The 23,842-nt window shown below is 36.7% G+C and overlaps 1 protein-coding gene and 2 pseudogenes across 1 annotated transcript; all 3 read left to right on the top strand.

The window, feature by feature from the left end:
• Window positions 1-8,141: 8,141 nt before the first annotated feature.
• On the top strand, window positions 8,142-9,110 carry LOC100512156 (olfactory receptor 7A17-like). The gene has a single exon (XM_003123411.1). The coding sequence runs from the start codon at window positions 8,142-8,144 to the stop codon at window positions 9,108-9,110; it is 969 nt and encodes a 322-aa protein (XP_003123459.1).
• A 4,200-nt stretch (window positions 9,111-13,310) lies between these two features.
• Window positions 13,311-15,731, top strand: LOC100511984 (annotated as a pseudogene).
• Window positions 15,732-22,837: 7,106 nt separating this feature from the next.
• Window positions 22,838-23,596, top strand: LOC100511805 (annotated as a pseudogene).
• Window positions 23,597-23,842: the final 246 nt, after the last annotated feature.

The following is a 23,842-nucleotide window of genomic DNA, read 5'->3' as shown; positions in this document are numbered from 1 at the left end:
GAATTATCTTTCTATTTGTGTTAGAAAACTTCCAATACTCCTTATAGTTTGACCCTGCATTGCTCTAAATGGAGTATCTCCCTGTTTTAAAATGTATACATAACCTTTAAAGGAATAGTGAATTTAGTGAATTATCAATATCTTACATTTTATATCTCCTTGATGCTCATGAAGCTATTCGTCGCTATGGACATAGAATGACAAATGAGGCAGCTTAAATTCCTGGACAGTCGTATGACTCAAGGTCACCATCATCTTATACAAACATGCATACCCTTTCAAACTCTCCTCCTTTCCTATAAGGGAACCCTAGCGTAGTTACTTTTTAATACAGTTGTCTGAAATAAACTTTATAAGAGCATAACCATGAATGCTGTCTTCAAATATAAAAACAAATGCTGAGAATCAGCAGAAGCACATTATTAAGCTTTGATTATTGAATTAGTTCTGCACCACTGCATAACAAGCCGTCTTAAAGGCAGGCACTTTAACATAATATCTTTATTATCAAACGAGACTGTATGGTGAGAAGTTATTTGGAGTTCTGCTGGTCTCCTCATGGCTGTAGTCAACTGTACATAACTGGTGTCTAAGACTTACCTGTGATATTTTGTGTGGTTGGGGTGATCTCTCTCTCTCTCTTTCTCTCTCTCTCTCTCTCACATGACTTCCTTTGTGTTTTCTCCCTCTTTTTAAATTGAAGTGTAATTGACATATAACATTGCATAAGTCTGTTATGTACAACCTAATGATTTGATATTTGTGTGTATTGCAAAATAATCACCACACTAAGTCTGGGTAGCATCCATTCCCATACATAGCTACAATTTTTCTTGTGATGAGGAATTTTAAGATCTACTCTCTTGGCGATGTCTAAATATGCAATACAGGAGTTCCCGTCATGGCGCAGTGGTTAATGAATCCGACTAGGAACCCTGAGGTTGCAGGTTCGATCCCTGGCCTTGCTCAGTGGGTTAAGGATCCAGTGTTGCCACGAGCTGTGGTGTAGGTTGCAGACAAGTCTCGGATCCCACGTTGCTGTGGCTCTAGCGTAGGCAGGCAGCTATAGCTCCGATTAGACTCCTAGCCTGGGAACCTGCCACGAGAGTGGCCCAAGAAATGGAAAAAATAAATAAATAAATAAATAAATATGCAATACAGTATTAAAGAGGTCTCAATCATATAGAATCAATTTACTCCATTTCTATATCTAGGATAATTTATTTCATGCAAAAATGAGCTTATCAAATATGAATTACTAATTTTACCATCAGTGTTCCTTTATCTCTACCGGACACTTTGGTTTCTTGTCATTTAAAGAATGTGTGACTCATCTACCTGTGTTCTACATATGACTTTAGCCATGCACATTTACACTTTTCTCATCATATTCTTCTTCTTCTTCTTTTTTTTTTTTTTTTTTTTTTTTTTTTTTTAAGGGCTGCACCTGCAGTATATGGAAGTTCCCTGGGCTAGGGGTGGAATTAGAGGTGCAGTTGCCAGCCTATGCCACAGCCATAGCAACATGGGATCTGAGCTACATCTGCAACCTATGCCACATCTTGTATCCATGAAGACAGAGGTTCGATCAGTAGCCTCGCTCACTGGGTTGGGATCTGGCATTGCTGTGGGCTATGGTGTGGGTTGCAGATGCGGCATGGATCCTGAGTTGCTGTGGCTGAAGTGTAGGCTTATGGCTACAGCTCCAATTTGACCCCTAGCCTGGGAACTTCCATGTGCCACAGGTGCAGCCCTAAAAAGACAAAAGAGAAGTTATTTTGATCATCAATTTGGAATACATATATGTGTATATATATATATATAATATATATATATTAGATCATTACATTTTACACCTTAAACTTACACAATGCTATATAGGTCAATTACATCTCAATGGACCTGGAAAAAAATAAAATAAAATGTACCATCTGTAGAAATAAAGGAGCCCCATAAATATGAGTATATACTGCCTGACTCTATTTGTACACAATTCACTACAGTGCAAAATAATCTTTTGTGTTTTGTATGTAATGGTGAACAGTTTAATTTCCCTAAGGCTCAGTAAACTTATTTATGAACATAATGTAGGATACTAAGCAGCATTTCTGATTGATGTGTGGAGAAATAAAGCAAATGTGTGGAAATACTTTGTTGAGTCTGATTAAAATGTCCAAGAATAAGGTGCATGTGTTTGTGTGTGTGTGTGTGCCTGTGTTGCATACATTTTCATTACTAAATATGCTGACACATACAAACACATTTACATTGCTATCTTTTATGTTTCCTGGAAAACTGAAAGGAAGTTAGAGGGTTAAAAAATAGAATGAAATTTTAATTAATATGAAATAGAAGGACTGTAGAAATTTAAACACAGTTTATTTATTTATTTATTTTTTATTTTTTTTGGCTTTTCGCTATTTCTTTGGGCCGCTTCCGCGGCATATGGAGGTTCCCAGGCTAGGGGTCCAATCGGAGCTGTAGCCACTGGCCTACGCCAGAGCCACAGCAACGCGGGATCCGAGCCGCGTCTGCGACCTACACCACAGCTCTCGGCAACGCCGGATCGTTAACCCACTGAGTAAGGGCAGGGACCGAACCCGCAACCTCATGGCTCCTAGTCGGATTCGTTAACCACTGCGCCACGACCGGAACTCCTAAACACAGTTTAAAGTAGAACAGATGAACTTAATATTAACAAGGAATTAATTTTACTATATTAATTTGTCACAGGCTTCAAAACCAGAAACACATTTCAATTTATATAATGGAAAGTTCTCTGTGTCAGCAAATGGACCAAATATCTCTAAATCGACTTTAGTTTATACTTTTACTTCAGGTGAAATATCAACACAAAACTGCTATAACTAAGGAAAGCTAAATGACTGAATTAAGTTGAAATTCATTTTCCTCAAACTAAATTTTATTGTATATATATCATTATGGGATTTTTACTGCTACTGAACTAAATTACAACAATATCTATTTTAAATGTTGGGGAAAAGGTTACGTTGGGAGGTTGGGATTGGCATATACACATGACTATATACAAAATTGATGAGTAACAAGGACCTACTGTATAGCACAGGGAAATATACTCAATATTTGTGATAGCCTGTATGGGAAAAGAATCTGAACAATTGATTAAAAAAAACTGATTCACTTTGTTGTACAGTTAAAACTAAGACAACATTGTAAGTCAACTATACTCCAAGAAAATTTTTAAAAATAAAACAAATTTATGCTCTTAATTTTCTGGATGTCAGAAGCCTGAAATTGTTTTTGTTGAACTAAAGTAATGAGATCAACATGGCTGAGTTCCTCCTGGAGGATGGACAGAATCTTTTTTTCTGTCTTTCCTTTTCCAGTTTCTAGGGGTCATCTGCATTGCTTGGCTAAGAGCCACATCATCAAGTTAGCAGTTTACATTTTCAAATCTCTCTGGGACTCCAACTCTAATTCACCTCTCATCCACATTTAGAGGATTATTGTGACTAAGTTAGTCACACCTTGGTAATCATAGCTAATCTTAAAATTAGATTACTATAAACTTTATTCCATATGCTGTATAAAATGTCCCTTAGACATAGACTATACATTCAAAAGTTATGGATATTAAAATATGGACATCTGCCATTACAAAGGCTTTTTAAAAAGTAGATGATTTGAGGTGATTCAATGGCCTTTGAGCTGGACAAAATGTATCAGAGCCTCTGGAATAAAAGCACACAGTTTTTGTTCAAAGCTTCATATGAAGATGGTTTTTGGTAGAAAAAAATGTAAAACTATGGACACAGTAATCTATAAAATGACTACACCTAGCTCACTCAAAATGTTTTCCCCAATTCAGTACCTTCACCAACATCACCACCCAGAAACCTCTTGGCTCACCAGGCAGGATGTCCTGAATTAGATGTTGCATTGGAACCAGCATCTGGGTGACTGGTATGCACAGTGGAGTGGGGAAGGTGCTGGTCCAGAAGAGGTCTACTCATTTTCTCACTGTTGATATTTGGAGGCAGGATCGTTGTGGTGGATCCTGCCTTGTGCATAGGTTTTTAGCGATATGCTTTCAACATGACAAAATATCACTCAGGGCAAAGACAAATCTGGTTAAGAGTCACTGATTCACAGTTTTAAAATTAGAAGAAACTTGACAGAATTCCAATAAATATCCTATGCCTTACTCAGATTATAACTGGCAGATCACTAATCCCAAGAACCCCATCTCTGCAAAGGAAAGTGGAATTCATAGTAGTACTGCCTCGGAGAACAGATTTTTTTCCTAAAGTTAAAAAAACCTAGAAGGTGTTAAGATCTAAATATATCTTATAATTAACAAATATTTTCTAATGAGGGACAAGATACCTGCTCTTAACTTGTATTGGAATTATGAAATTCCTAATTGTATCTGCAAAATTGTTATGAATCCAAGCAGTGTGCTGCCAAAGGTTTTATGTTCAAGGGACAATGGAAACTCACTTCTGGAAGATGGGGGTAGTCTCTTAGGGGCTGTGACCCACTAGATCTGAAATAAAAGTTTTAACTAAGGAATAACCCCCACACACACCACCCCTTGGCTAAAAAGGCAGCTGCAAGTCTTTTCAGCTATGCTCACCTCCTACCACTTCTCTTTTAATAATGTAGCAACTATGCACCCTATGCCCAAGCCAGCAGCCCTGCTAATTGTGTTCCCAGCATTGCTTATCAGTTCTGCTTCTGTAACCTTGCTTGCTCAGTTTCTTAGGGAGGAACACTGTCTGCTCGGGGAAGGGGGGAGGTCTGGGATGCTTACATGGGAAAATCAAGACCTTGTAATGTATAAAAGTTGCTAAAAGGAGTTCCTGTTATGGCTCAGGGGTTAACGAATCCGACTAGGAATGATGTTGCAGGTTCAATCTCTGGCCTTGCTCAGTGGGTTAAGGATCCAGTGTTGCCAAGAGCTGTGGTGTAGGTCTTGGATCCCAAGTTGCTGTGGCTCTGGCTATGGCTCCAATTTGACCCCTAGCCTGGGAACCTCCATATGCTGTGGGAGCAGCCCAAGAAATGGAAAAAGACAAAGAAAAAAAAAAAAAAACAGTTGCTGAGAACAAAGACCTGGTGCTCAGACTCTGGAGGTGACTCCTCTGAGCCCATACCCATGCTGAATAAATCTTGCTTTTCTATATCTCCAAGTGTCATTTGTCTCCTTCCAATGCCACAGTTTTTGCAATTTCTGCAACAGATCCAGTGCTTGACTAGGGACCAAATCCAGATAGAATCCCAATCATGGGCTCCAAAGAAAAGTTGAAGTCAGGGTTGGGACATTAATGTCTATTCCTCTGGAACACAGAAGAGGTCAAGGGGAGAAGCAATAAACACTGAATTCATCTGGCTTGTACCACTGTCCCCTAGACACAGAAAATGAGCAGGAAAATTTTTCTCTCTGTCCAGACCAGTGTCCCTCAGGAAATCAATTATTAGAGGTAGTAGTAACAAGAGGGAAACATGCTAATTATCAGAGATAAGAAGCTGTAAATATCCCCTCTGCTGCAATGTCTTAACCTGAGCAACCATGGACTGGTTAGGATATAATTGCTGCTTTTTCGATCATAACTCTGGATGGAAGAACAAAGCTTGGTTTAATTCCACCATCTTCTCTGGAAACAACTTCTCTCTCCAACATCAATCATCCAAAATGAATTTATGTTGAGACCTTCCTCTCGGAGACTTCACCCAGGTGGGTCAATGAGCCCAATAAATACTACAGGATCAAGTCACTGGGGATGATAACCAAGAACTATTTATCTGAGTTCACCTGAGAGCTAGTCCAAACTAAATTGGAGCCAATATAACTGTGGGGTTTTTTAATTAATTACTTAATGTATTAGTTTTTGATGCCAACTATAGAGTGAATATGAACACAGCAATGCAAAGGTCAGTGCTGACTGTTAAATGACAGACATGGGAGCCCAATTAGAATAGGGAATGGAGGTATAAATGTTTCCAGTAAAAGTAGAACCTAAGGCCAATGACCTTTGCAGTTAACTGGTAGAGTAATAGGGTATTAGCTGTGGTGGATGTAGAGATGAAAGTTGTTTTTTTTTTTTTTAACTTGGAGCATATTTGACTATGATGTGAATATCCAGACCAAGGAATGATGACAAATATTTCCTTGCAACAACAGTTCATGAGACATATATTTCACAGTAACTCCTCTCTACAGCATTAAAGTGAAAAAAAAAATTTACTGCGTGAAGAAGCTAATGAGCTAACTTTGTAATTATTTCATTTTGTATAAGATGATGTAATTATTTCATTTCATATAAGACTGAATTTATTTGTAGGTTAGCTAGCCAATTACTTTCTCTATCAAAAAAGTAGAGACATGCCAGTTCAGTTCCTTTTGTATAGTGATTCCAGCCTGCTTTTATTTCTGTTTTTCTTTTTGCCTTTTAGGGATGCACCTGCTACATGTGGAAGTTCCCAGGATATGGGTCAAATTGGAGCTGCAGCTGCCAGCCTGTGCCACCATCACAGGAATGCAAGATCTGAGCTGTGTTTGTGATCTATACCACAGCTCAAGGCAATGCCGCAGGAATTTTTAACCCACTGAGTGAAGCCAGGGATGGAATCCACATCAGATTAGATACTAGTAGGGTTTTTAACATTCTGAGCAACAATGGGAACTCCTATTCCTATTTTTGATTATATTCTTTCAAACAAAAAATTGGGATATTTCCCTCAAATTTGTGGTTTTACATTATTTATTAATGTATACAGATATTTTTACAGAATGTCTGAGAGTTTATAAATTTGGGGAGGTAAACTCTGTGTCAAGTCATCTTGTGCTCTCTCTGTGCTGTAATTTTTTATCTGAATGATCAGTATTGTTATTTAAATATTCTTTACTTGCCAATCCTTGCTTTAAACAGAAATGAAAATGAATGTTCTTCTGCCTATGTGATGCTAATAAATCATGCTTTATGTGTATTTCCAAATACTTTTCCTTCTCTTATCCCTTAGTGTTTAATTTATTCTATTTTGATCAGATCTATTTATGAAAGTTGCATCATGTTCAACCTCTGTCTGGAAGGCATTCTTCTTTATCTTTGACCAATGATCACCTTAGCTTTTGTACTCATATTTGAATCCATATGTCTCTATGTGAGAGGAAAATATAAGTTAGATACTGTTTAGTCCACACACATTTTAAAAGACTTTCTCTCACATTCTTTTATGTCCAAATCTTGGGTAATCTATAAGTGAATTGGTGATCCACACTGATTTCATTAAATTATACATATTATGATATATATATTTCATTATATATAAATATTATATCTCTTTTCTTTTAGAAATCTGTATTTGATTCTCATTCAATTTTGTTTCATATAGTTTTTTTTTAATATTGAATAGTCCAAAGTGCCACAGATATCTAATATGGACAAGGGATCCCCTTTGCACTGCATTTTCAGCAATAGGAGGGGGTCAGCTCATTTGTCAACATTCTCTGAATCCACATTTCCTCACTGCTGATTTCCATTGCTAGACCTAATTTTTTTTGGACTGAAGCATCTTAAACAAATATTTCACTCAGGACATTTGCACTAGGTGTTCCTTCACAAGACACACTTCCCAGGTATGCTCATGGCAAGGATCTCTCTACATTGAGGTTTCTGTTCAAATGTCATCTGGTTGGCAAGTCTTGCCCCAACATGCATTAAAAGTGCTACCATTTTACCCAATCCTTTACACCTGCTTTATTTTTCTTATAACACCTGCATTGTATATAATTTTTATTTGCTTATATTCTGTCTTCATAACTGGATGTTAGGAGCACTTATTTTTCAGCACCCTATACTCTCTGCATAAATGGTACCTGGAACCTTGCCACAATTCATTTTTTTTTGCAAATGCATAAAATAAGTCCTCATCAAACTGTTAATACATGACATCTTGGGGAAAATACTGACAGGTAGAATGGTTGCTAACTAGAGCTGACACAGCAGTTCCCTAAAGAGCACAAAGTCCATGAACAGAATATTGAAATTAATTTTTATGGCAATATATAAATGGTAATATTTTAATAATGAGATAATGCTCATTTATGTGAAAATTGGTCATATTATTTTCCTCTTTCTTAGTATTCACCATACCACATGGCACCAAGGAATCAAACAGGAATTTCAGAAATTCTTCTTATGGGATTTATGGATGAATCAGAATTGCAACCTATCATATTTATTATATTCCTCTCCCTGTACCTGATCACAGTGTTTGGGAACCTGCTCATCATCCTGGTCGTCAGCTCAGATTCACACCTTCACAGTCCCATGTACTTCTTCCTCTCCAACCTGTCCTTTGTAGACATCTATTTCACCTCCACCACCATCCCAAAGATGCTGTGGAACATCCAGACGCAGAGCAAAGTTATCCCCTTTGAAGGCTGCATCATCCAGATGTATTTTTTCACACTCTTTGCAGGATTGGACAGCCTAATCCTGACTGTGATGGCCTATGACAGATTTGAAGCCATTTGTCACCCCTTGCGCTACACAGTCATTATGAATCTCTGGTTCTGTCTACTGCTGGTTCTGGTGTCCTGGATCATAAGTGCCCTGCATTCCTTATTAGAAAGCTTAATGGTGTTGCAACTGTCCTTCTGTCCAGTCTTAGAAATATCCCACTTTTTCTGTGAACTCAATCAGATGATCCAACTTGCCAGTTCTGACACCTTTCTCAATAACCTGGTGATGTATTGTGGAGCTGTATTGCTGGCTGGTATTTCCCTTACTGGTATCCTTTACTCTTATTCAAAAATAGTTTCCTCCATACATGCCATCTCATGTTCTCAAGGGAAGTATAAAGCATTTTCCACCTGTGCATCACACCTCTCAGTTGTTTCCTTATTTTATTGTACAAGCTTAGGAGTGTACCTTAGCTCTGCTGCTACCCACAGCTCATACTCAAGTGCAACAACCTCAGTGATGTACACTGTGGTCACACCCATGCTGAACCCCTTCATCTACAGTTTGAGAAATAAGGACTTAAAGAAGGGTCTGAAAATACTCTATAGAAAGGTAACTGTAAAAGGTCCTCTTGTCCTGGGGCTTAGGAAGTGTCCTTGAATGTAAGCTCAAACAGCTTTTGATCAAACTGTGGAAGTAGAGCTCCCAATTCTAATTTTCTTGGAATTTCATTTTAATTCCAACTTCTCTACACAATTTATGTAACTCACTTTTAAGTTTTGTGAATTTTCTAGTATCCAAGAGTTTTCCACTTTCCTTTTTCCAAATGGGATTCCCAACCTTGGATGTGAAGTGTTTGTAAATTCCTCTTTATTTCAAGGGAATACAAGGATCTTTTAAGAATTTTTTTTCTCAAATGAAATATATCATACTGAGTTGTTTTTATAGTTTTAATATAAAATAAAGTTGTTTTAATAGTCAGGAGCTGAACTGTGGTGGGGGAGAATTCCTCTTAGCAATCACAGCTACTTATAAAACATTATTATAGAGAAAAATCTGAGACCTCCTTTTCTCACTCTTGTGAATGTCATTTTGCATATCACTACCTTAATTCCTCTCCCTGATAGTACAAAATTTAATGTACTTGTCGTTTTCACATGGTTTTTTTTCCTACTCATTAGGTTCTCTGTTCTGCTACACAACTTATGTCATCTATGTGTCTACCATAATTATAGGAAAAAACTGATAATAAAATATATGTCTCCAAGTGCAATCCACAGAGAAAGAAAAATGTTTTAAAAGTGGATATAATATGGCTTTAGATTATTATTATTAATCCCCAGTATGATGAAGCAAAATATTGAATCATGCATTTATTACTATGCAACTTTTTCTGGCAGCTCATCTAATCATTGTAATATGGGATATTAGTGTCTGTTTGCAAGGTGTACTCATTGAGCTGAAGGACTGGAAACAAGTTTTGCTTTTATTAAATTATTTTATGATTTTTTTGAAAAATTCCAATATTTACAGTAAATATTATTCCTTTAATTTCCCCAAGTGGAATATCTCCTATCATTCAATGTTTTGTCATAATCAATAAGGGGGCAGCAAATGAGCAAGACAAATATCACCCACTACATATCATCCTCATAATCAAAGGAGAACTCATTAGAAAGCTCAGCTCCCCGTTTAAGTGTGTGATCCAGGGTCACAGGTGTGTACAAACAGATATGTCTTTTCAAACTCTCCATGCGACCTCAAAGGACCTCAATAGATTCATCTCTTTTTCTTTTTTTTTTTTTTTTTTTTTTTTGGCCATGCCTGGGTCATGTAAAACTTCCAGTGTCAGGGTTTGAGCCCACACCACAACAGTGACCCAAGCCACTGCAATGACAATGCTAGATACACAGAACTCCTTTTATTTATTTATTTTTGGGTCACTTTTTCATAGAGTTATATGAAATACACTTGAAAAACATTGCTTATGAATATATCAGAAAAATGCCTAGAACATAAAAATCAGATGATTAAAATTGCCCCCAGTTCTGTCCAATTTGATTATTTTAACAGTTATTGTTACATGTACTTTTATGAAATAAAATTATTTAAGATAACATCTTTCTTATCAGGTGGGATCACATAGTGGAGACTTGTTCTGCAGGACCTCTCATGAGTCAGTCTCTCTATTGAGTTTCTAAGGATAATCCATGAAGTTTTATGAGGCTGTACTGCTCTCCTGACTTGAGCCAACATTTGCCATTTGAGTCCTTTAATCTGTGTAGACTAATCTTCTAATGTGCATGGAAAATGAGTTTATTAAAAGTTAATTACTCTAAATCCTACTAATTCAATATCCACACATAAAACTTTTTGTTTTTTCCCTAGTTGGAAGAAACATATCCCACCCCTGTTAGGTGTAACTCAGCTACCTGTGCTCCTGACACTTGCATACAGGCCAGAATTTTTTAATTCTAATATATTTATTAAAGCATAATTACATATAATAGACTGTGCCAAGCAAAGTCCATTGGGGAAGGAGGAAGAATTGGGAGCGTGGGAATAATATACACACTACTGTATAAAATAAATGATTGACAAGAACCTACTGTGTAGCACAGGAAAATCTACTCAATAGTTTGTAATAACCTATATAGGAAAATAATGGATATAATTAGTATATTTGTAATAAACTATATGGGAAAATATTTGTATGTATGACATTCATTTTTCTATACACCTAAAATGAATACAATATTGTAAGTCAACTATACTTTGATAAAATTAAATTTAAAAAAAAGTGTAAAGATTGAAGAACTTAAAGGTGATAAAAATTAAAAACTATATATAACTGGTTCCATGTATATATAACTGGAAAAAGGATATGAAAGATTTACTGCTTGGATATATAAAGGTTCTACATGTTAATAGATGCATACTATTGCCTTCAGAATGGATTAGCAATGAGATCATGCTGTGTAGCACTGGGAACTATGTCTAGTCACTTATGACACAGCATGAAATGTGAGAAAAAAGAATGTATGCATGTATGTGTAACTGGGTCACCATGCTGTACAGTAGAAAAAAATAAAAGAAAAAAAACAGCAATCATGAGAGGAAAGTACAAATGTAAAATATTGAAAATGCATTTGAAATTAAAAGACCAGCAACCCAAAGCAATTTTGTATATGTAGATACTGCTATATTAAAATGTAATGGGAAGAGAAAACCAAAAAACTACAATAGACACACTTTTACACACACACACACATACACACCAAAAGCAAACCAAATATAACACTAAAGATCACCATCAAATACAAGGAAAATGTCCAACAATAACAAATGCAAAAAAATAAGAAAATTGCAGTTAATATAAATATATATATATATGATTAAATTGAATTTAAATGGATTAAATCTTCCAACCAAAAGATGTAAATATAAAAAATACTCATATATATACTTTAAAATAAAAACTGTTACAAGAGAGACAGAAGGGCACAACATAATGATAAAAGGAACAATCCGACAAGATTTAACAATTGTAAATATATGCACACAACATAGGAGCACTTCAATACATGTAAGGCAAATACTAACAGCCATAAAATGAGAAAGTGGCAGAAACACAATAATAGTGGGGGAAATGAACACCCCTCTTATAGAAATGGACAGACCATCCATATAGAAAATCAACAAGAAAACAGAGGCCTTAAAAGACACATTAGACCAGATACACTTAACAGATATTTACAGAATATTCTATAGAAAGAAGAATATATATTCTTCTCAAGTGCACATGGAACATTCTCCAGGTTAGAGCATATCTTGGGCCACAAAGCAAGCCCCAGTAAATTTAAGAAAATTGAAATCATGTCAAGCATCTTTTCTAACCACAACACTGTGAGACTAGAAATGCACCACAAAGGAAAAAAAAGGAAAAAATCACAAACACCTGGAGGCTAAACATTATGCCACTAAAAAACAAATGGATCACTGAAGAAATTAATGTGGAAATCAAAATATACCCAGATAGTCCCAATATGAATCAATATTATGAAAAGTGTACAAGGTGAGTCCCGGACAGAATAATATTATGAGAAGGCTGATTTAGTTTAGATAAAAACTTGGAGGAGTTGTTGAAGAGAATCTCTTCACAGTTGTCTTTCTCAGGAGTCTAGTGTGTCGAACATCTTGGCACTTTGTAAGCAGCTGACACGAATTAGCCCATGTAACTGCCCTCACACTGCTCCACTGCCTTGGGGAAGGTTGGCATGCACACACTAAAATTAAATATTGCTACTAGGGCATGACTCAGGCAAGAACTTTGAGGGAAAAGATAGAAACTGCAATGTACAAATCATAATCTATTAATTTCCACAACTGAATTTGCTTTCAATGGTGCTGTGAAAATCTGATATGCCACTTGAATTAATAAAAGAAGTCAATGGAGTGCCTCAAGTTGATCTGCTAAGTAAATTACACACAGTATATTTTAGATCCTTACAGCCAGATTGTGATTACAGCAAGAAATATATCAATGGAAAATTTTCAGTTATCTCTTCTTTAACTAATGGTGAAAACAAAAATGCTGTTTTGAAGATTGGATGGCAAGAACAAGAAAATTCAAGTTCAGAGATCAGCGACATCAATGTATTATTTTTTGGAAAACTAGAGAATGACTGTGCTAAAGTTTTCTAAGATGGGGACACCACTGCAGTGGCTGGATTTGTTGATTTGTCAGCAGCATCGACAAGCAAAGATGGTAAACACTGCTTATTTTTGAAAGCATCTGATGATTTCAAATCAACTGCTTATGTTTATGTTAAATCTGTAAGAGATTTTTCTACAGAATCAATGTCTTTGGTTCCAACAATGCATTATAAATACATACCCCTGAATCAACCTAAGGGTGGCATGTCAACATCTGTAGTACTGTGATGTTCTTTAAGCTTCCATATCTCCATAAGCAAAGGAAGTGTTTATTGCTTGGTTGTAACAGTTGTGGACCTGACAAATGTAACGTTAACCTGCCTATTCTTTAGTGGAAATTATAAAGCCCTTCCAATAATTTATAAAAATGAAGACATTGTTCACTTTCACAGGCTGTAGTAAACACTGCAGTGCTATATGATCCCACAGGTAGTTGACTCTCTGGATGCTCAACTGAGGATACAGAGGGCTGACTATAAGTTATAAGAGGATTTTCAGTTCTGTGGATGATCCAAGTGTAAAAAATGAGACTCAAGGTATCACCAGTTCTGGCTTTATGTCTTTGACATTTGAGGGAAGTTTAGGATCTCCTATTATACCTTGTACTTCAAGCAAGGGTTTTAACTTCACCACTGAGGACCACAAAATGATAGAGGCTTTACGTGTTTGGGAATCTATTCATATTCCACCTTCTTCACCATTAGTGAAATTATGTGATGTTCAGCCAATGCAGTAGTTTGACCTGACCTGTCAGCTCTTGGGCAAAGCAGAAGTGGATGGAGCATGATATCTTCTAAAGGTATGGGATGGCACCAGGACACCATTCCCATCTTGGAGAGTCTTAACACAAGACCTTGTTATTGAAGGTGATTTAAATAACTTCCATTGGCTTCAAAATCTGACAATAGACATTTTAGTCTATGATGTTCAAGTGGCCAAATCTCTGAAGGTTGGAAGTTTTCTTAGAATTTATAGCCTCCCTGCAAGGCTTCAATAAGTCAATTCAAAGAATACGGCAACATTTTTGGCCCTAGATTTTCATCTCCATGGAGGTACCAGTTATGGTCAGGAAATCAGAGTCTTGCCAGAAAGTAAGTGATGTGGATCAACTGAAAAAAAGGTTTTCAAATCTGCAGATAATATATGTCAATCCCAAAGGGAGGACAACTTTTCAAATATTTCAAGCTCTAGATCAGTCTCACTCTATGAGGTTGACAGAAGATAATGTGCAAAAATAGAATGTGTATATGTATGTGTAACTGGGTCACCATGATGTACAGTAGAAAAAAATTGTATTGGGGAAATAACTATTAAAAAAATAATAAAATAAAATAAAGATAATTTTTTTTAAAAAGATGTCAACAGTTTTCAGCTATAATACTTACAGATGTTTGGAGAAAACCCCACCACGTCCCATTCTGAAACAAAAACCTCTTAAACAGGATCATGTCCAAGCAAAAATAAGGTCATGTTGACCCAGAACACTCTTTCAGTCTGTTAGATTTTATTGCCCTAAGTGTCATTCACTGCAGCAAGTTCCATATGAGGGCAATTTGGATATAATTTTTCAAGAGGGTGAAAACAAAACCCCAGATACTAAACTACAAAACACATCACTATATGATTCAAAAATCTGGACCACTAAAGATCAAGGAGAATGAAAAGTAGCAATTCATTTTCTGAAAAATTATGCTATTCTCTCACTTTCAAATGATTGCCTGATTTTTTTTTTTTTTTTTTTTTTTTTTTTTTTTGTCTTTTGCCATTTGTTGGGCCACTCCCACGGCATATGGAGGTTCCCAGGCTAGGGGTCTAATCGGAGCTGTTGACACCAGCCTACGCCAGAGCCACAGCAACGCGGGATCTGAGCCGCATCTGTGACCTACACCACAGCTCACGGCAACGCCAGACCCTTAACCCACTAAGCGAGGGCAGGGATCGAACCCGCAACCTCATGGTTCCTAGTCGGATTCCTTAACCACTGTGCCACGACAGGAACTCCTGATTGCCTAATTTTGATAGAAGGAGGTACACTCATTGAAATTTGAAACTCTCAAACAAGTAGTGAGACTGGAAAGACTTGGCCTGTGAGATCTGGCCAAGAACTGGAATTTCTCGAACTTTCAACACCATTTCTTAAACAAGGAAAAATTCATAATTATGATGTAAACAGTGTTCTAGTTTGAGATCAATACAAAAGCTAAATTCCCTGACTGATAAAACATCATGGATTCTGTCTTCTATGGCAGAAGTATTAGGTATGATGATGGAACAGGAATATAGGAAGTTTATATCATGGATTCTGAAAAATTCTTCCAGATTCCAGCTTCATAAGTCCTAGTCAATGATAATCTTCAGCAAATTATGGATATGATTATGGATATGCTTTGTCTTATAGGAGTAAAAATTAGTGCATATCCATGACTGGAATGCTTCATCAAGTCGTATAATGGTACAGGTGGGATGGAGCAACAAATTTGCTATCAGATTTTCGACACCACAATTTCAAGGATCTTATCTAATTTTGACATTCAATTTAGCATATGCAAAATATTGCAATTTTAGAAAAATTACTCTTTTCTATGATATTGACATAAAACACATAAAAATTTAGCCCTGTAGGTTATTTTCCATTTTAACCAGTATTTAAAAACTTTTTTGACAAATAGGCATTGTGTTATCTTAATGGCCTCTTGCAAGTTAAAAGTGTTCCTGTTGCACAAAATATCCAGTATGATGGTTGTGAGGGATATAGAGACATCAAATAAATAAGGACTGTGTTTTCACCCTAACATAAAAATCATTATCCCTATTGGTTTTTCCAAATCTCAGGCACTGATTTCTCTGCCATCCACAATCCCTGGTTGGTTGTGCAAATTTTTTCTGTCCTGACTTTTACAATAGCAGTGTGGATAATTTTACCATGCATTTGCACTTTTACTGAGTGCAAGGATTTGCTTTGTTTTGTTTTGTTTTAGTACAAGAGGATCTGCTTAAACAAATGTCCCTTGAAGAATTATTTGTTTGAGAGAGATACAGTGTGCTTGAAAGAGTAATTTGCTTTAAAGAGAAGTGACAGAATTGCCTCCCTTTAAGTGCTGGTATTGACCAATTAAGACTAAACCAGTTTTTTTTCAGACATGAATTCTGTGTTTGATTGCTTGTTTCACCATATGGTATTAGATATTATTCTGTTCCACCTCAATCTAATCAAGTGGTCAGATTTGCAGTGTTAGTGACATATTTATATTTGCAGTGTTAGTGACATATTTATATAACCCGTTTTGTTAGAGTCTTATGTAAAACATATTTCAGGTTGAACATTGAATGAAAGGTCAACTCAGTATGACAGTCAGCATTTTACCTGACAATATTTGTAAAATTTAAAATCATGCACATTCAATTTTATACAAATGCTTCTATAATTGTATATATGTAATGATTTATTTGTTTTATTTGCTAAGGATTGAGAGATACAAATCTGCCTAGTTCAATATAACTGAAGAATAAATAAATGCACATGTTTAAAAAATATATACCTAGAGAAAAATGACAATGAAAACAACCAATCCAAAAGATATGGGTCACAGTAAAAGCTCTTATAAGAGGGAAGTTTATGCTGTACGGTCTCACTGCAGGAAGCAAGAAATATCGTAAACCAACAACACATAACCCTACACCTAAAGCAAATAGAGAAAGAAAAAAAAACCCAAAGTTAGTATAAGGAAAGAAATCATAAAGATCAGAGCAGAAATAAATGAAATAGAGATGAAGAAAACAATGAAGGTCAGTGAAACTAAAAGCTGATTCTTTTAAAATACAAACATGTTTGATAAACCTTTAGCCAGACTCATCAAAAGTAAAAGGGAGAGGGTTTGAATCAATAAAATTAGATGCAAAAAGAAAAAGTACAACTGACACCAGAGAAATACAAAGGATCATATGAGACTACTATATTCATCTATATGCCAATGAAATGGACAAACTAGAAGAAATGGAAAAATTCTTACAAAGGTACAACCTTCTAAGACTGAATCAAGAATAATTAGAAAATACAGATGAATCATGAGTACTGAAATTGAAACTGTGGTTTTAAAAATTCCACCAAACAAAAGTCCAGGACGATTGCTTCACAGGTGATTTCCATCATATGTTTAGAGTAGTGTTGACACCTACTCTTTTGAAACTCTTTGAAAAAAAAGTGCAGCAGAAGGAACACATAATCTAATTCTATGAGGCCACTGTCATTCTCATATAAAACCAGAAAAAGAAACTACAAAAAAGAACACTAAAGGACACTATCACTGAGGAACATAGACATAAAAATCCTCAACAAAATATCAGAATGAATCCAGCAATACATTAAAAGGAAAGATCATATACCATGACCAAGTGGACTATATCCCAGGGATGCAAGAATTCTTCAATATTTGCAAACAATCAATGTGACACACCACATTGTAAACTGAAGAATAAAAATCATAAGATCTTCTCAATAGATATAGAATAACATTTTGATGAAATTCAACACCTATTTATGAAAAAATTCTCCAGAAAGTGGGCATAAAGGGAACTTACCTCAACATAATAAAAGCTGTATATAACAAACCCACAACTAACATCATTCTCAATGCTGAAAAACTGAAAACATTTCCACTAAGATCAGGAATAATGCAATGATGTCCACTTTCACCACTGTTATTCAACATAGTTTGGGAAGTCCTAGCAAATGCAATCAGAGAAGAAAAGGGAATAAAATGAATCCAAATCAGAAAAGAAGTAAAACTATTACTGTTTGCAGATGACATGGTACTATGCCTAGAAAATCCTAAAGATGATACTAGAAAGCTACTAGAACTGATAAATAAATTCAGTAAATTTGCAGCATAAAAAAATTAATACATGGAAATCTCCTCATGTCTTATACACTAACAATAAATGATCAAAAAGAGGAATTATGGAACTATTCCATTTACCATCACATCAAAAAGAATAAAATACCTAGGAATACACCTACCAAAACAGCAAAAATGATTGTACTATGAAAACTATAAGTCACTGATGATAGAAACCAAAGATGACACAAACAATAGAGTGATATACCATGTTATTGGGTTGGAAGAATCAATATTGTCAAAATGACTCTAATACCCATGGCAATCTACACATTAAATGCAATTCCTAGCAAATTGCAAATGGCATTTTTCATAGAACAAAAACACACAAAAAAATAAAATTCATGTGGAAACACAAAAGATTACAAAAAGCAAAATTAATCTTGAAAGAGAAAAACAGAACTGGTGGAATCTCTTGACTTCAAACTCTACTACAAAGCTACAGTTTCCAAATGGTATGGTACTGGCACAAAAACAGAAATATAGATCTATGAAACAGGATAGAAAGCCCAAAGATAAACCCTCACATCTGTGTCCATTTAAACAATGACAAAGGAGGCAAGCATATACAATTAAGAAAAGATAGTTTCTCTAATAAGTGATGCTGGGAACACTGGACAGGTACATATAAAAGAATTAAATTAGAACATTCTCTAGGAGTTCCCTTTGTGGCTCAGTGGTTAATGAATCCAACTAGGAACCACAAGGTTGCTGGTTCAATCCCTGGTCTTGCACAGTGGGTTAAGAATCTGGTGTTGCTGTGAGCTGTGGTGTAGGTTGCAGACAAAGGATCACCCATTGATATGGCATGTGGCTCTGGCATAGGCTGGTGGCTACAGCTCTGATTCATCCCCTAGCCTGGGAACCTCCATATGCCGCAAGTGTTGCCCTATAAAGCAAAAAAAAAAAAAAAAAAAAAAAAAAAAAAAAAAAATTCTCTAAAACCACACCCAGAAATAAACTCAAAATGAAACTCTAAATGTAAGGCTGGATAATATAAAATTCTTGTAGTAAAATATGGGCAGAACACTTTGACATAAACTGCAGCAATATATTTTTGGGTCCACCTCTTGGAGTAATAAAAATAAAAACAAATATTTTAAAAATAGGACCTATTTAAACTTCAAAGCTTTTGCATAGCAAAGGTAATCATAACAAAAACAAAAATCAACCCAAACAATGGGGGGAAATCTTTGAAAACAAAGCAACCAACAAGGGATTAATCCTCCAAATATACAAACATTTCATGCAGATTTTTATTTAAAAATAAAACCAATCAAAAATGTTCAGAAGATCTAAATAGACATTCCTCCAAAGACATATAGATGGCCAAAAAACACTTGAAAATATGATCATCCTCACTAATAAGTAGAGAAATGCAAATCATAACTATAATGAGGTATCACTTAACACCAGTCAGAATGGCCATCATCAAAATATGAACAAACAATAAATGCTGAAAAGGATGTGGAGATAAGGGATCCTTCTTACACTGTTGGTGGGAATGCAAATTGGTACAACTACTATGAAGTACAGTATGGAGATTCTTTACAAAACTAAATATAAAACTACCATATGATCTAGTAATCCTACTTGGGACATATACCTAGAGAAAAATCATAATTTGAAATGATATATGTACCTCAATATTCATCACAGCACTCTTTAAAATAGCCAAGACATGGAAGCAACCTAAATGTCCATCAACAGAGGACTGGATAAAGATGTGTTACATATATACAATGGGATGCTACTCAACCACTTTTTGCAGCAACGTGAATGGACACAGAGATTATCATACTAAGTGAAGTAAATCAGACAGAGAAAGTAAACAGCATAAGATATCACTCATACACAGAATCTTAAAATGTGACACAAATGAACTTATCTGCAGAACAGAAACAGGCTCAGAGGCTTTGAAAACAAATTTATGGTTACTAAAGGGGGAAAGGCATGGAAGGATGGATTGGAGGTTTGGGACAATGTGTTTGGAAGGCCAAAGAATTAATGAAGAACAGTTAATAAAAACTAAATTCACCTGACTTTTAACCTGATCTCCCGAGAACACAGTCAGCTGGGAAAAAATCCTCCTGTCCAGACCAAGTCGCACAGGGAAATCAGGTGCTTTTTGGTCATTGTACCCGGAGGGAAGTGTACCTAACGAACAGGCATAGGGAGCTATAAATATCTCCTCTGCTCAGTCCCTGAGCTTGTACAAAGTGGACATGGGATGAGACAGGTTCTTGCTTTTGGAGTCCTAAATCTGGCTAAAGGACCAGTGTTTGACCCATTCCTATTCATTTGTCTGGGGAAACAGATGGTCTCCACCATCAACCACCCAGGAAGGGATTCAGACTTTCACAGAGATAACTTCCTCTCAGAGTTCTTATCCAGGTAAGTCCAAGAGCCCAAAAACTACTGCATAAAAAGGTCAGAAAGAATGATCTCCAAGAACATTAATTGAGGTAATGTCAGAAACAACTCAGCCTAGTCCAGAGCCTAGAGACCACAGTGGTGTTTTGCTTGCTTGGTTAAAGTGTCAATGTATTGTTATGATGCCAAAAAGAGAAGTGAACACTGAACTCAGTAAGGCAACACACACACACAGAATAGTCTTGTCTTACTCTACTCTTTTTTTCCATGTATTTTGCACCCCTAACCCATCCTGATTAAGTTAGAGTTGATAAAACTTAAATAGATCAGATCAGATTTTGTATAAAAGCTACCCAGAAATTCCAATTTGAAAGTTCCGCAGGATGTGGGGATGCCAGTGATGATAAAAATGGAAGCTCTATCAGAAGAAGAATGAGAGGCATAAAATGCTCCCATTAAAAGTTGAACGTATGTACAAGTATCTTATTAATTGGAGTAGATAGGATATTCCTTACAAAGGGATATAAAATGAAAAGAAGGTATTTCTTTCTAACACTTAAGAAGGGGCATGTGGAGTTCCCGCCATGGCACAGCGGAGGCAGATCCGACTAGGAGCCATGGGGTTACGGGTTGGATCCCTGGCCTCGCTCGGTGGATCCCTGGCCTCGCTCGGTGGGTTGAAGATCCGACGTTGCCATGAGCTGTGGTGTGGTTCACGGTCGCGGCTCAGATCTGGCCGGGGTTGCTGTGGCTCTGGCGTAGGCTGGCAGCTATAGCTCCAATTGGACCCCTTCCCTGGGAACCTCCATGTGCCGCAGTTGTGGCCCTAAAAATGTAAAAAAAAAGGGGGGGGCATGTTTGACCATGTTTCCATATTGATGAAAAAGATCCACACCAATGAATAACTACAAATATGTCCTAGAAACAGCAGCAGCAAAAGATATATATTTTGCACTATTTTCTGTGAAAAATAAGAAAGAAATTAAGATGTGCAAGGGGGGAGGTGGTAATGAGCTTACCTTAAGCTTAGTTCTTTAATTGTGAGACATCAAGTGGCTATACAAAAGGCCTCTTGGTACCCAGGGTACTTTCAAATTGGAATTTCTGAGTGACCTTTGTACATAATATAATCTGATCAATCTGAGTTTTATCAACTGTAACTTAATCAGGATGGGTTGGGGTGGAAAAGACATGGAAAAAATACAGTATAAGAAGACAGGATTTCTGTGTGTGTGTCTGTGTGTCTGTGTGTCTGTGTGCCTGTGTCCATGTCCGTGTCTGTGTCTGTGTCTGTCTATGGATTGTGCACTATGAGAAGTCATCAGAGGAAGGGTACTGAGCTATGATATATTCCAGGGTGACTCTTATATTCAGAGGCCAGAACTCAATCAACTGAAGGAATTCATTTAAACATTCAGACATCCTTTGCAACAATTTCATGATGTGCTAGAGGAACATAATATGGATGAGGGACTCATTTTGACTTTAAGTTTTAGCGGGATCACGGAGGTCACCTTGTTCTCAACAATCCTGGATACCATCGCTCCTCACTCTCCTTCCGGTCCATTACCCTCCCCACACTGACTTCTTTAAAAAAAAAAATTGAATTATCTTAAACAAGCACCTTCTTAGAATCTTTGCACTGGCTGTCTCCCTGCCAGGGATTCATTTCTCCTGATATGTTCATGACTCATGCCCTCTCCTCCTTGAAGTCTCTGTTCAAATATTAACTTATTTGTGTGTCTTTCCTCAAGGCCAATAAAAAAGTAGCACTCCTCTTTACTCTTTCTCTCATACTTGCTTTCGTTTTCTTCGTAGTACCATGTACTGTCTGACATGTGTACAATTTTTTATTTTTTTACATTTTTTTCTTCATAACTGGAATTTAGGAGCTTTTGTTTTCTGGTATGCTATAATCATTGCCTGGATAGCAACTAAAATATTATTAGCATTCAATTTATATTCCCTACACGAATGAAAAATTTTCACATTAAATAGGTGGAACCCATGGCATACTGGGGAACAAGATGAAAGTAGAATAAACTTGCTAATTAGGTATGACAGAGGGAATGTACTGAAGGGAGCCAAATCCATTCACAAAATATTGAAATTAATTTTTGACAGCCAATGAAAACAATGTGAGCTATTCCTGATTATGTGAAAATGAGTCATGTTTTCTTCCCCTTTCCTCCTAGTCACCTTCAACACATGGCACCAAGAAACATAACAGGAATTTCAGAATTTTTCCTTTTGGGATTTTCAGAGGGAGCAGCCATGCAGCCCCTCATATTTGGGCTCTTCCTCTCCATGTACCTGATCACAGTGTTTGGAAACCTGCTCCTCATCCTGGCTGTCAGCTCAGACTCCCACCTCCACACACCCATGTACTTCTTCCTCTCCAACCTGTCCTCTGTAGACATCTGTTTCATCTCCACCACCATCCCAAAGATGCTGTGGAATATCTACAGCAAGAGGCAAGTTATAACCTATGCAGGCTGCATAACCCAGATGTATTTTTTCCTACTATTTGCAGGATTGGATGACCTCCTCCTGAATGTGATGGCCTATGACCGTTTTGTGGCCATCTGCCACCCCCTGCACTACAGGGTCATTATGGAACCCCAGCTCTCTGGAATTCTGGTTATGGTTAGCTGGATTATCAGTGTTTGGCATTCCTTGTTGCAAACATTAATGACATTGAGGCTGTCGTTCTGTAGAGAGGTGAAAATGCCTCACTATTTCTGTGAACTCAAACAATTAATCTAGCTTGCCTGTTCAGACAAATGTCTTAATAACATGGTGATGAATTTTGCAGCTGGGTTGCTGGGTGGTGTTCCCCTTGCTGGTATCCTTTACTCTTACTATAAGATTGTTGCCTCCATACATGGAATCTCATCAGCTCAGGGGAAGTATAAAGCCTTTTCCACCTGTGCATCTCACCTCTCAGTTGTCTCCCTATTTTTTTCTACAAGCCTGGGAGTATACCTTAGCTCTTCAGCTACCCACAGCTCATACTTAATTGAGATCAACTCAGTGATGTACACAGTGGTCACACCCATGCTGAACCCCTTCATCTATAGTCTGAGAAACAAACACATTAAGAGAGCTCTGAAAGCTTTCTTTCATATGGCAGCCATCAGAAGCCCAGTTGACCTGGGCTGAAGAAGAGCACATGACTGAAGGGTTCAGAGCCTTGTGCCATACACTGCAAACCTTTGACCAGATTTTGGAATTTGAATCTGAGCTTCTATTTATTTTCTGGGATTTTCATTTCTTTGACATCTGCTTCTTGATATAATTTATGGAACTCACTTGATTAGCCTCATGATCTTCTCATATGCAAGTGTTTTCCCCTTTAACCGTTTTCCCACTCTCACATTTATTCTCAGCCTTGGATCTGAAAAATAG

This window comes from Sus scrofa, unplaced genomic scaffold, assembly GCF_000003025.6.
Source record: "Sus scrofa isolate TJ Tabasco breed Duroc unplaced genomic scaffold, Sscrofa11.1 Contig2258, whole genome shotgun sequence".
Taxonomy (NCBI): domain Eukaryota; kingdom Metazoa; phylum Chordata; class Mammalia; order Artiodactyla; family Suidae; genus Sus; species Sus scrofa.
This window is presented reverse-complemented; position numbering and strand designations above follow the sequence as displayed.

Coding starts and splice junctions, on each gene's coding strand:
- LOC100512156 (XM_003123411.1), top strand. CDS start 8,142: ATGGCACCAAGGAATCAAACAGGAATTTCAGAAATTCTTCTTATGGGA.